General features: G+C 42.4%; 1 protein-coding gene across 3 annotated transcripts in view; it reads right to left on the minus strand.

Moving 5' to 3' along the window:
• The window catches only part of ext1c (exostoses (multiple) 1c), a 92044-nt gene that overhangs the window by 13157 nt on the left and 64140 nt on the right, over positions 1–14747 (minus strand). For all 3 annotated transcript variants that reach the window (XM_083982237.1, XM_083982236.1, XM_083982235.1), the window contains one exon: positions 2155–2248. In XM_083982237.1, the coding sequence (XP_083838363.1) occupies positions 2155–2248 (94 nt within the window). The remainder of the gene's footprint in view (positions 1–2154; positions 2249–14747) is intronic.

The raw sequence follows: 14747 nt of genomic DNA on the forward strand, positions 1-14747 counted from the left end.
TGTGCTGTATAGTTGTTTTTAGTTTGTTTGCATTGGGAGGTGAAGAGGGGGAGGTTTGGGGCGAGTGTGTATGTGGAGCAGAGACCAAATGTGCGTCTGTGTGTATACTGGAAAGCTGGCAGTAAGTTTGCCACCACACTGGTAATTGCCAGTTCTTTTGTGGGCTCGGCTGGCAGTGGAGAAAAAAAAGAAGAAGATAAAAACCCAAAACATACACAACCAAAAAAAAAAAATCAACTTGAATGGAAAAGAGCGAGGGTGAAAGCAGTGGAGGGAAAGAGTGAGGGAGGAAAAGAAAGGACAAAGAGAGAAGACAGGAGGAGAAAGGGACCATGACTGCTGTCTGCTGCCAAGCCAAGTGGGTTGTGTGTGGATTTGTCCATTCAGCAGACATCAGCGGTGGGGCAGGCTGCCACTCCTATGGATGCTTCCGGACCATTCATGCACACGCACACATACGACTTGAAAACACACAGTCTCTCTCTCACACACACACACACACACACACACACACACACACACACACACACACACACACACACACACACACACACACACACACACACACACACACACACACACACACACACACGTAGCCCCAGAGAGCAGTGCGGCCAGGGAAGACTGTAGCAGCCAGAGAGTTCAGTGTTCGGCAAATCTAAAAACAGCCACTACAGCTTCCTGCACTGGTGTGAGACTGTCGACTTGGGTGGCAGAGAGAGAGAGAGAGGTAGAGCTGCAGCAGACTGACTGGTTTAAACGGTTCTCTCTCTCCTCTGCCTGTGGTTTTTCTCCATTGTTTGTGTACTCGCACATCTCACTGATGGGCTCAAATGAACGATTCCAGAGTTTGACTTTTAGTGTGTGTGTGTGTGGCTCCCCGTGTGTTAATGGACCCATTTTACTTTAAAAGGCAGAGCAAATAGCAAATTAAGCCTTTATGGTTAGATTTGCACTCGACACAAAACAATGGTCGAGGGAAAACACTCGCAGATGTGACCATTAAGGTGTCAATAAGCAAAAGACTACATAAACCAACGGCTCTGGAACATAAACATGCTGCGTCCTGTGCACTTCCATGTTGACTTAACTGTATATGAGCTGGATGTCGTTCAACCAGGGCCGTTTCCTGGAGGAGTGTAATTTGGCCGCTCTAAGTGTTGCTGTAGAGGGAAATGCTGCAGCTAATGTCTTAATGATTGTCGTGTTGGCATGGTGCACCTTGAGCTTAGCTGTTTGTTACGTTGTCCTGAAGTACTCAGGCAGGACAAACACAGGATGTACAATATATAAGAGCTGTATTTATTATACTGAATGTGTATGAGTAAGGAAATCATTTAAACCTACAATTAGTGATAATGTACAACACGCTATATGATGGGTTGGTTTGTGTTGTCCGCCTTCAAACCATACAGAATATACTTTTTAAGGTAAATGGTAACATTAGCATTAGTTAAGCTAATACTTTATTCATCATTTATTGAGTATTCTTGCTACACTGTTACAAATTAGTGTGTAATTTACAAACATAGCCTGATGGGTTGAAATTATAGATATGTGTGCAATGTGCATAGATTGTGTCTCATACACAATGTGGCGACAGAGAAACATGCAAAACATATGAGAGTTTCCTCACTGGAACAACAACAAGCCGGAGGGCGACGGACGATCACCTTGAAACGCAGGAAGACTGCAAATGTTGGCAGGTACACGAAAAACTTAAAGTTAGCTTCACTATTTAATATTAATGTCTAAATGAGAAATGGTTCAGTTTTTAAAAAAGAAAAAAACCTAATATCAAGAGTTTATATGTGTGCGTGCGTGGTTTGATCAGACTTGACTGACATGGCTTGAATCGGACTTACTAAATCCTAATTGGTGCTTCAAAGCTGACTGTGCTCCACCCACTTTGAATCAGTGTGAAGAGAAACAGACAAAAACACAATTAAATCAACGTCTCAAGTGAGAATATACTATTTTGTATTCGTGTTGGAGCCCCACCACTCATAATAAGACCTTGATTGGGAAAATAGGGTTTCAGGGCCTTTTAATATTGCGGAATGCAGTCGTAAGGAATGTTAATATGGCTAATTATATGATGATGATGATGAATATTGTAGATGGTGTGCAGTCTACAGAATAATATAGATTTACCTGTAGTGACTCTAGGAAGCGGAAGGAGCCCAGCCGTCGACCTCGAGGCACCAAGCAGAAGGTTGAGTTGTGAAGCAGCTCCTGGTAATCAAACCTAACAAAGAGAAGAGCAAGTACAACACATTAATAAACTGAACATGTTTGCGTGTTCTGTGTTATTTTATTTTCACTTTATTCTACTGAGAGGCAGCAAAGCACTTGAAAAATGATGTAAACAGACTCCCGCGGGCTGATCTGACAGTCTGGATGTTGAAATGATCTGTTAATTATTACAATTTTGATTTTGAAGAGGGAAACATTTTCATAAATCTTTTTTTTTTCCTGCTCTGGTTAATGACCCAGTTCTGCAGAGTGACGATGGGAGAAAGTTATATGATGAGTTCAAACGAATATTTCAAATTCTAAAGTCTCACGCTTGGTTGAATAAGTGCCGCGGAGGTACGAGACTGAATTAGGGTGTGTTTATAAAGTATAAGTGCATGAAGATACTCGAGTCCAGGATGTAACCTGAACAGACTGTAAATATACCGTTTGTTTGTTTTTTTATACTCGGCCCTGAAAATGATGAAATATGAAAAATGCCTAGAGAAAATTGGAGCTCTTATTGACTGAAATAACCAAATGATAGCAAAGAAATCTAATAATCGGCCCGCCAGTGCGACAGCACACGCTCCCTCTGATATATGATATTTAACATCTGTCACACATAAAACAAGATTTTTGTGGCTTTTCATTTCTGATGTTCAGTCATAATGGCTCAGATTATGTGGAGTCATAAATCTAGTTTTTTTCCCCTCCTCTCCCTCCATAGACACCTTGGCACCACAACAGATAGCTACTGTATGTTGGAAAGTATATCCATCACTGAGTTCATAAATAAATATGCCTTAATCTCTGTTCTCTATTGATTTGTGTTGTGGACAAGATGGCCTGAACTTGTGCCAGAGTAAGAAATTTTGAGTGCTACTCCCACTGCCTCCTGCTCTACATCAACCGGGTGAGCTCCTCCACTTTATGCTCATATTTCATACTTGTGCCTTGTAAAAAAAAAAAAGAAAAAAAAAAAAAGCTGAAGCCCTAATGGAAACCTCTGCATCAATGCTCTCCTTCATCCGCTGAGTGGAACAGCAACGGACGAGTGGTGTAACGGCCTCGTGGTAAAGAACCGCACAGATTAGGAAACAAACGGGCTCTTCTGAGGGAGTTCAACTTTTTCCCCCCGCTCTGTTCATACTCCTCTCATCTCTCCTCCCCACCTCTTCCTGGAGGTCTAACCCCACACTCTTCTCTCCATCCAACCGCCCCCTCCCTCCTCCTCGTGGTTCCTGCATCCAGTTTTCTGCTTGTTTATTTGCCAGTGTGAAATATGGCTGCTATTAATCTTCCCCAACGGTCGCCTGAGTCATTTATTTAACCCTCCGCGAGTGACGAGACGCAGGCCTCCTGGGTGAGAAAACTGGAATTTCACTGCTGACGTTGGCATCAATTAACAACACTGCTGCAGCGGGTCCAGATACGTGGAGTGGATGTCACTGTGAGAGCTGCTGCGCTGTGTATTCAAAGACCAATGTGTCAAAACACACGCACACACACACACACACACAAATACTGGCATCAGCTTACTGAAAGGCAGCCTTGTTTGGCGTCAGTGATGAGTTCTGCTCTGATAGCCCCCACCCACCCCCACCTGTTGATAGAGCTTTGCCATTGCCACTGCTTTGCATGTACATGTGTGTGTATGCGTGTTCGTGCGTGGGCGTTGCGATGGATCTTTGTGCATCTGTGGCGGTGTAAATCTCTGGCGTGGACCGGCTGATGTACATTTGGAGATGAATCTCCAGGCATCACGACGGTTTAAAGAGATTTACACAATGTATTTTCTGATTCACATCTCATCCCGAGCCCCGGATTTAGGTACAGTAAACACATGTGTTGAGCGATGCAATGAGTAAATGAATCTGTTGATAGCGTGTGTGCAGACGTGGAACTCCTCTGCTTGGCGGTGTGTTCAAAAGGCAGTCAATGAATGTGGGAGTGACTGTGTGTGCGAGTGTGTTGCTTCTAAAGTAAATATATTTGCTTTTCTGAGAGTAAATAAATTATGCTCTGAAATACCAGAGTGAGAATACATTAATATGTTCCTGGTTATGTGTGTGTGTGTGTGTGTGTGTGTGTGTGTGTGTGTGTGTGTGTGTGTGTGTGTGTGTGTGTGTGTGTGTGTGTGTGTGCAGGCTCCATATGCTTATGTGTATATCTGCATGTGAAACAGTAGGGCTCCTTGTATGTTGCAAATGTGGTGAGACTGAGCTGTCTGGTCTGACCCACTTCTTTCTGTGGGCCTGCTGTTTGTGTGTGTGTTTGATAAAGCATAACTGCAAGTCAACTTGTGCATGAAGTTGTGGGAGTGTGTGTATGTGTGTGTATGTGTATGTGTCTTCATGCAAGAGAGTCTAAGAACCCAGCAGTCTGGCTGTCCAGTCTGCCGGCTGCTGCTCTTTAATGAGGGAATGTACTTAAATGCAGGGAACAAGTAAATCATTTAACAGCACTTTGTTTCCAACAACAAACGACTGGGACCGCTGTGTCTCTCTTCTTCCTCCTCTTCTTCTTCTTCTTCATCCTTTCTCCTAATCTGCCCTTTGTCTCATCCTTTTTGCTTTTTTTGTTTGTTTGCTATGCTGTCCAGTCCAGAATCCAAAGGAAAACAAAGCTGCAGTGTAGGTTTGTGTACGTACATAGATATGACAGATTATTACACTTTGGACAACAGACTAGTCATTGGATGTGTCCGAATGTGTGTGTGTGTAAAATGTTGGTTCACCAATTCATAGTGCTAAAAACATTCGTCATTTAATTTATTCCAAAGAAATCGATGGACAAACTATTTTGGTAATTGATTAATTTTTTAAAATTACCTAAGGGTACGGTGGCTCTGAGAGGTCAACACACTGCAACTTAAGAAGACACATAAAAATACACTCTCATGAATTTGACTGTGTCCAACAAATTCACTCAGCACAATGGACATGTTTCTAGGGGACAATAAAAAGTGATGCACCTGCTGGGACTTGTTGTTTAATGTTCAACTGTGTCCTTTAAGTTAAAAGATTAAATAACATGTTGATCCTGTCAGGTTCATCCCTTTCATTTACATTTTTAGTGTAAGAGCAAGGCAGGAAACTAAGGAAGAAAGAGGAAACACTTCTGTTGTGTTCATCTGTGTGTGTTGTCAGACTAATGAACATGTTTTATGAATTTGCGGTGCGTTTGTGTACATGCATGTGGTTTCTTGAGTTGAGCTATTGAGGCCAATGTCGTGCACACAATGTTGGTTCAGTTTGTCAAAGTTTTGAGGCGTCTTTTTTTTCTGCTTTTATTTGTGGTGGTGCTCACAGCTTTCCAGAGCAATTTTACAGACCCATCTGCGAACAGCTGGCTTCAGGAAAATCTCACCCAAAGTGGCATCCAACCCGAGTCACAGGAGATCAGACAGAGAGAGAGGATACTGAGGAAAAAGTTGCCACGCACTGATGTAAAACAGCAGAAAAAAGACCAGAAATGACCCCACTGATGAAAAACCATATAAAAATCTGCATTTCTGCTCATTTACTTGTGACTAACATGAGTCTCATACAACCGCAGATATTACAGAACATCATCTTCATCCTGTCGCTCAAATCTTTTTGTTCAGTCAATACAGTAAAGCAGCCTTTTAAATAGCTCTTCTGCAGCATTTGCATGTGCATGACCAATGTAACCAATAACTGAGTCAGTGTGGTGTGTGTGTGTGTGTGTGTGTGTCTGGGATTGAGGGGTGGTGGTGGTGGTGGTGGTGTCGGTTGGTAGGTAGACCACGCTAAATAACAATGACTCACTGTGTATTCATGTGTGTGTGTGAATGCATGCATGTCATTTGATATTGTGCGTGGCAAGTATTGTACCGCGCGAAAGCCGCCTGCATTGTTAATGTGGGTAAGCATGCATACAGTATGTGCAACGTACACGTATGGACCTGCACTGGCACTGTGATACAAAGGGGATTCAAACGACTGCTGTGTGTGCAGGGTGGCAGTTTGTGTGATTGTTATCGTGAAGCCCTCATTTGTGAACGGGCTCTGATCTGTGTGTGCTTGTGGATTACATTAGATTACATTACAAAGTTGATATAGCGCTAGATTATAGTTTTGTCAGTGTGCTATGTATCTGCACGAATATCTTAGATTTATGGGCTCAACATACAACTAAGAGTGATACACAATGTATATAGGTATAAAACTAACAACTATTCCCTATTGTTCTCTTTGATATTATTTGTGGTGATGTGAAAAATCATCATCAGTTTTCACAGAGCTAAAAACACTGTCTTTGAAATGGTTACAGTTGAAGCTGCAATACTCTTTTATATTCATATAGGCAAAGACCCAATGGTAATGTAATAAGAAAGAAGGACTGTGACCGAATTGCTTTGGTTTTGGGGCCTTAAAGTTTATAAGTTAATGTTACAGCCATGATAAACCCACTATACCACAATTTTAACAACCTGGTGAACACAATGGAACATTTACCAGCTAAGGAGAAAAGATGTAGAGCAAAACAGAGCTGTCCAATATACTAGTGTGTAAACACAGAGACCCGGCTTGGCATTTTCTTTTTTCAAGTGGTAAATTCTATTACTTAAGTCTGCTATTAATCAACTAATTGTTTAGGCACTGTTGTTGTCATGTTTGTGCGTGTGTACAGTCTGCAGAAACACTGTGTACTTAACATTTTGACACAAGGTGTTGTCTGAATACATTTTCATCTCATTTGTATGCTGCTGATTGCACATTGTGTGTTTGAGTTTTCTGATGAAAGAATCTGATTGTGTGTACACTTGTATCCGAGGGGCTGAGCACTTCCCTGTATGTATGTGTGTGTGTGTGTGTGTGTGTATTCATACATACGCACTGCTTCCTCCCACCTTTTTTCCAAATCTCCCAGTCTCCCAGGAGAACAGATATAGTAAAATATTAAACATCCAATATGGAGCCAATCTATGTAAAAGGATAAGAGAAGACGTTTGTGTAGTCACAGCGCACACACACTCTCTCAGACACACACACACACACTTACACAGATTCAGGCCTGATGTCTTCATACTGCTATCACTTTTCGTATTTTTGTCTCAGATAACCACAGTCTCATACAGAGACATAAATAGAGACACGGGCCAAAGTCTTTCTCACACCCACCCAGGGTCTCCAACACACACACACACACACACACACACACACACACACACACACACACACACACACACACACACACACACACACACACACACACACACACACACACACACACACACACACACACACACACACACACACACACACACACACACACAGGCACACAATGCGCAGCGGGCTGTCTCTCCTCATGTCAAGGCATTGGACTCAGTGTGATACCACTATCATCAAAGCTGTGTTTTCTAAGATGGCACCACTCTGTGTCGCTGACAATATGTGCATGTGTGTTGGTGTGAGTGAGAGTGTGTGTATGTGTGTGTGTTTTGCCTTGTCTGATAAGCAAATCTGCTTTTCCTCAGCATCCTCCCCTGCTCCATCTCTCTTTCTCTCGCTCACACACCCAGCAGCTTCGCCCTCCCTGACTCGTTTCTCTCTCCTCTCTCACCCTCCATTTTGTCTAATGCTGATTTTCTGTTTTACTACAATAAACACAACGGTCGCTCCCTCTTTCCCTCTCCGCCTCATCCCTCATGTGTACTAAACATCGACTATTTAATGAATATTGACCGAGTGAAAGCGGAGAGGTGAGGGAGGGATGGAGGGGAAATAAGGAGGAGGAGGGGAGGGGTTGAGGCGACTTGATTGACAGCAGCTTCTGGTCAGTTGATCTCCGCTCTGCTTCCTGTAAAGGTCAGGTGTCAATAGAGCACGAGTGTGTTCCAGTATCTGTGTGTATGAGTGTGCGTCGTCTCCGTGCACCAACACCGGAGTGTGGTTGACCGAGGTTATGGATTAGCCGCCGCAGCGCTAACAGGCCATTGTCAATACTATTCATCCTCATGCACACCTCAGTGAGCGCAATACGACCTGAATGACAGAAGTGGCTGTCTTGATAATGTCAACACACACACACAAACACACACACACACACACACACACACACACACACACACACACACACACACACACACACACACCAGACATTACTGCCAAAGCAAAAAAACCTAAAGACCAACACACTGCTGCTCCGTGCTTTCATTTCTTTCATATCTGATAAAAGAGAAGAAGAAGGGAGTGAAGCAGTTTGCATTAGCTGATGGTAATCAGCTGCTTCATTCATGCTTCACAGTGGTGGGTCATTCATTTGCTGTTTGCCTACTGTGCATTACCTCACCTTCAAATCTGCTGACTCTAGTGTTAAGTATTGTAGTTTTAACTAAGATTTAATATTCATGAGTGGTTATTACGGAGAGATAAGTGAAGACTTTCTTGTGTATGTTTGTTTGCTGTTAAAGGTAAAAAGTATAAACGTTGCTGATTGGAATATTATACAGTGAAAAATAAAGCACCAGAAAGTAAACATAAACATTTTACATGTAGATATTGAAGATGAGCTGGGGTTATTGGGAGTCCATATTTAGCACTTCTCTGATGATTTATTCAAAGTGTTGATCCATGAGAGGAACCTTAAACCATCTCAATGTTTGACAGGTTGGGGTCAGCCAATCAGAGGGGAGGAGGCTCTGACTCTCTCTTCTGATTGGCTGCCTGTTGAGACAGCGTGATTGCACGGAAACATCGGGTTTCAGGTAAACCAAATCTTGCCAGGTTGGATGTTAGGTCTGGTTCGATTGGGCTTGGGTAATTACTGAGAGTGGTGGCTGCTTTGTTGTGACATCACAAAGTTACTTAAGTTGTGATGCCTCATTTTAAGGCTCAGTATCTGAATACAGTTTGTGTGCATTTCACCGAGGACTGAGCACTTCGATACTTTCACTGGATAAACATAGTCCTGCTTCATCATCAAGGAAAATATAAAAAATCTCACTTTATACAACATGGGTCCTTTAAAGAAAATACAGGCTCCTCACGTCATCTCTCCATTGGCCATTTTTTCAGAAAGGGCAAAAATGCTCTTAAAATATACAGTAACAGAACAACTTATCCAGAGCCAGTACTTCCACACTGAAGTATAGTGAGGTATAGTCTAGGGAGAAGAATAAAATCTTTATACTTCCCCCTGAGCTGTACAATAAAATAACTGCACTGTGCTGTGAATGTACACAATGTGTCACTGGACAAACAGTGGGAGGGAGTCATGGTACGTGACAGAGTGAGATATTTCCCAGCAGAAAACGGTGAGGTGGCTGAAAGATGGAGGGAGAAGAATAATGTGAAAAAAAGGGAGGGAAGAGAAACACATACAGTAGATGAGGAAAAGATGTGTATGCAGCCAGCTGCTCTCTAGCCTCTGGGACTCGGGAGGAGAGAAAGTCACAAAACTACAGCTCTGTCTGCAGGCAGTGGGTCAGGGGCTGGGCAACAACCTACATAAATATGCCACCAGACAGGCGCAGGAGCAGAGGCAGAGGCAGAGGGCTAATAGAAAGAAATGGATGCTGTAATGTGTAATTATTTTTTTTATCCATTTGGCAACAATGAAAAAATATTATTCAACATGGATGAATGGGGGAGAAAAGATGCTGGGAGATGAGAAGGGAAGAACAGCAGACTGAATAGCAGGAGGCTGAAGACAGTTCAGATTTCAGTGTGCAGAGGAATGAGCTCTTCACGTATCCACTTACATTAAACACAGACCATGTCGGTGCTCATCTTTGTGTGGAAGAGGTTTGGTTTGGAGATGTCTTACAGGACCAAAGCAGAGCCTATAATCTTCACATTTTCGCGTCTTTTTTTTCGTCCCCTCATCTTTTTTTTACCCCCACATATCAGAGTCAAATAAAGCATTTACTTAACATAATCTCCACTGCGAGGAGGGGAAAAAATGGACTAGTGTTTGCGTGTGAGACAAGTCAGCAGGAGAAAGCAAAGGGAGAAGGTGAATTCGGATGTTAAATCCTATCCTGCAGCTGTTGTATGCACACACACACACACACACACACACACACACACACACACACACACACACACACACACACACACACACACACACACACACACACACACACACACACACACACACACACACACACACACACACACACACACACACACACACACAGTTACCCCCCAGCCGGTAGTGGCAGCAGATGGACAGATAAGCCATCTCTTCTTCAATCACTCCGTCTTATCTATCTCCTATTCTCTAACTCTCTCTCACTCTGCCTCCACTTCCTCCATCACCTTGATGGAGAGTTATCGCAAAAAATGAAATTTAACTGCCCTTCAAATTTACTGTGAAACTCTGTTCTCTTTCCACGCAGCTAAAATGACACCTAAACATGGTGCAACACACTTTGTTGGCGACAAATTCTTAATAAACTTAAAGAGGGAGAAATGCAGAGCGAGCTGCAGTCTGGCTTTCGCAGCAGCCAGCATGAAATTCGAAAAAACGCTCAGCCGGCTCGCCACATCTTGAATTGAATCTAGTGCACCTAAACTGGCAAATGGGGTTTATATTTAGAAAAGGCACATGGAGCTATGCTGCTTTACAGATGCAGCAGAGATTTGAAAGAGCGTATCACAGGAAAACCTCAGCTGGATTGTCCGCAGTGCGTTGACATGGTACCAAACGTCGAACCGTATCCGTCCTCACGCACGGATTGACGCATGAATCTCGCCGTCAGTCGTCCTACGAGTCCTCATGAGAAGGTTGCAACCCCTTCTTTGTGTGTTGCTATGGAGATGTGAGCAACCTGCGCTCCTCAGGTTTGGTCGCGTCCCGCTCTACTCAAGTAAAAACAGAGGTTATACAGATGTCACGGTTGCTCCTGACTGGTGTTGCCTGTGTGGTTTATTGACTCTGATGTAAATACTGATATCTCTGACTTTTGCAGGTGGAACATATTGCAACATGTTTATATATCAATCAAAATTCTTGATCATGGGGCACATTAGTTACTCAGAGGTCAAAATTTACTATTATACAAGCTATAGGCCTATTAAAAAAATACATAATCAGCACTTAAAAGCTGTCCTTACATCTGCTTACAACAACATTAAAGTGTGATAAAACCCTAAAAACTTAAAAATGTTTTCCTAACTTTGATTATTGCTTATTTACTCATTCATATTTTATCTTACAGTCTACTGAATGCATTAAATGCCTCTTAACATTATTTATTTAAGTAAAAATCATTGACAGCCAATGATGACATTGAAAGTCTCCACATATTTGGAAAGCCCTGCTTATCTTATGAATAAGATGCAACATGTTTATATTTGAACCTACAAGCTGCTTTTACATGGTGGTTCCACTGAAGTGGCGCAAATATTTCTGGCCAGAAACTGATGCTTGCCAGGATTTTTTTTTTTTTTTTTTTTGCAGTCAAGGCTCTGGTGTTTGTGACAGGCGGCTCTGCTGAAATCCCCAATTTCTATTCAGCTGTGTGTCTTCGCCCTCTTCTTCCCTCTGTCCCTCGGCCCCCCTCCCTCGTCCTGCCTTGACCCGCACACCCGCACACACACACCTTTTGGCTCCACAGCAGTGTTTCAGATATTAGTCATCCAGGGTTCAGACACACGGGCTAACTTCTGCCAGCCTTCTCAGGCTCTCTCAGAAAAAAAAAAAAAAAAGACAAGGCAGTTATTTCTGATGCCTCCGGTGCAGCCGGCCTCGCTGTATCAAAAGGCACCATTCCTCCGTGTTGCTTCACTATCAAGCAGCAGACTCGCTAATGGATTTTCTGCCACGCAGCTTTGTCTTCTTCAGTTACCAAGAGTCATTACTGTTGAAGGCTCGAGTGCTGGGCTAAAAAGGAGTGACTTTTTTTCCTCTGTTTGCATTCGGGTGAAATTGTTTTTTCCGTGTGACAGTGCACTGAGAGAGAGCCATTGTTTACTCAGGAGCGACAATCAAACTCCCATGTTACGCTGAGAAATCTGTTTATATTTGCTTTTGCTTTTCATAACCTGCTTTGAAATACGACATCCAGACTCACAAAGTTGCTTGACCTATTTATCCTTAACTCATGTTAAAACACTAATGTACATGTCTATTAATGAGGGAACCGTACATTATTCATTATGCGAAGAACACGCAATTTGCTCATCGCACGTGGCTTTTAACAAGCAGATGGAGGGACATTAATGCAGCCGAGCTCCTGCGGCCGCCTGGTGTAGTATTAAGCAGCAGACAGTGTCATTCACGCCGCAATCAACTCACATTTTCACCTTTTAAATTAACACTAATTACATTAACAGTCTGACAGACGGCACAAACAACACTAGAATCATCCGATCTGCACCTGTTACCAGAGGAGAGGCTCATCCTTTGTCACAGTAAACTTGAATTATTTTTCTCACAGTTTATACCAGTCAAATCGACATGCTGTGTTATCATCTAAAATACAGTAGCAGACTCACAGGGGTGGGGTGGGCGGGATAAATCTCAGGGTGGGGGGGGCAAACATTTGAGCTGCACAAACTGAGGTTTAAATCTTTGCTTTTTTGTTTTTACTCAGGTAGTTAGTCTTTGCTCTGTAACTTTCTGCTCTATATTCTATTTTATTTTCCTCTTTTAAATTCTAATAATTGTGTCTTTTCATGAGGTTTCGTGTTCATTTATCTTGTCTCTCATGCCTTTTATGCCTCATGTAAAGCACGTTGGTGGTGTTATACGGATAAACCTGGCTTTTTTGTTGCTCCATTTAATTCTTGTTGCAACATCATATCATTTTATCTTGTTACATCATGATTTTCTTTTTTCCTTACTACACAAACCAGCATATTTCATAAGAGCCGGAGACATGTTAAGACAGTTAAAATGTGTGATAATGTCATGATGTAATGCTGCAGTAATGTGTTAAGATCAGAAAGAAAACCAGAATATTCATAAAATTACAGTATATTTTTAAGTGTAGCTGTGGTATCCATATTAAAGTCAGCGGTTTTTTTTTTTTGTGAGGTTTTGAACACAAGACTGTGGTACGCAGCTCAGAGGCCAGAAGACTGGGCGCCACTGATCTAAAAGAACAGCTGCTACTGAATTAACTGGACCTGTCATCTTAAAACCATCGACTCTACGGAAATGTTACAAACGCGTGTGTTTGCGTACATGCAGATCTCTGTTTTTGCTGCATTTAAGGCTTCATACCACTGCATTCCTGCCATATCCTCGAGTTATTATCCCTGTTGACATTACAGAGGTCCTGAACTCTGGTAGACGAACCACATATCCACACCAACCCTCTTATATCCGATCTGCTGTTGGTTCTGGACTTGCTGCTCGGCTGCATGTACGCTCGTCATGTACACAAATACACTGACCATCGGGCACCCTGTCATTACTCACAATCCCTCCTGTGCTGAGTGTGTTCCTGTGTGTATGCTGCTTTCTTTTAAAACCACTCTCCGCTTTGCCTCTTTGTCTTTATCTCCTTCTTTCCCCCCATCTCTTGTTAATTACACAAAGACGGGAGGAGTAAGCTCTCTAATCTGCACGGACATGACCCCACCACCGACTGATCCCTTAACACTGTTACTTATACCTCAATCCTGCACTCTCACATATACACACATGCACGGACATGCAAGTTCACACACATACTGAGCTACAGACGTATGCATGTAAACATTAAAAATAAATAAAAGGAGCATTTGTATAGTGGCAGAGAGAGTGAAGGTGCCATAGCAGGATTCAGATTGTGTGTTTCTTAACTTTCAAGGCCTGCTGTATACACTGAACTCAAGGATGCTGTAAAGTGGTTCAGAGAAGAAAGAACTATGTCACCATTTTCTGCTGTTTTTTTCCTTGAACAATCTGCTGAAACTAAACTGCTGAGGCAGAAAAAGCTTTTTATTTTTACCTCAAATTTGTCCCGCATTCATTTAATAACAGAATTGTGGTTTTATGCAGATTAAGGCTACATTAAATACTGTATTTAAGTAGTTCCAGCTAGGGCTTATCAAAAGTGCTTTTCACTAAATCTATTTAAGGTAGCTTTAATTTTACATAAATCCACGTTTTTCATGTTTAGCTGAAAACGATTAAATAAAAAGCAGCAGCAGCAAAAAAAAAAAAAAAAAAAAAAAAAATGCAGGTTTGTAGCAAAAAGCCTGAGTACAAAAAGACCACAGATTAAAATGTGGGTATTTAGGCCTTATCGCAAAACACACACACACACACACACACGCAGTTTCCAAAATACAGTTTTCCTTGGGTATTAACATGGTGGTCAGCAGCATGTTGTAACCAGAGATAGGGTGTGACAAACTTCATCATATGGGGTTGTTGGTTATATATAGACATGGAAGCACAGCTGTCTGTCCATTAGGCTAAAAGCACAGCAGCACAGGAACATTAGTGTGAAGTCAGTGGCCGACTTGCCTCTGTATGACTAGGAGACGAGGAGGAGAAAGAGAGATCTCAACTCTGGGAGAAATTCAGACATGGGAGAGAGGGAG

Source organism: Trachurus trachurus, assembly GCF_905171665.1.
Source record: "Trachurus trachurus genome assembly, chromosome: 11".
Classification (NCBI taxonomy): domain Eukaryota; kingdom Metazoa; phylum Chordata; class Actinopteri; order Carangiformes; family Carangidae; genus Trachurus; species Trachurus trachurus.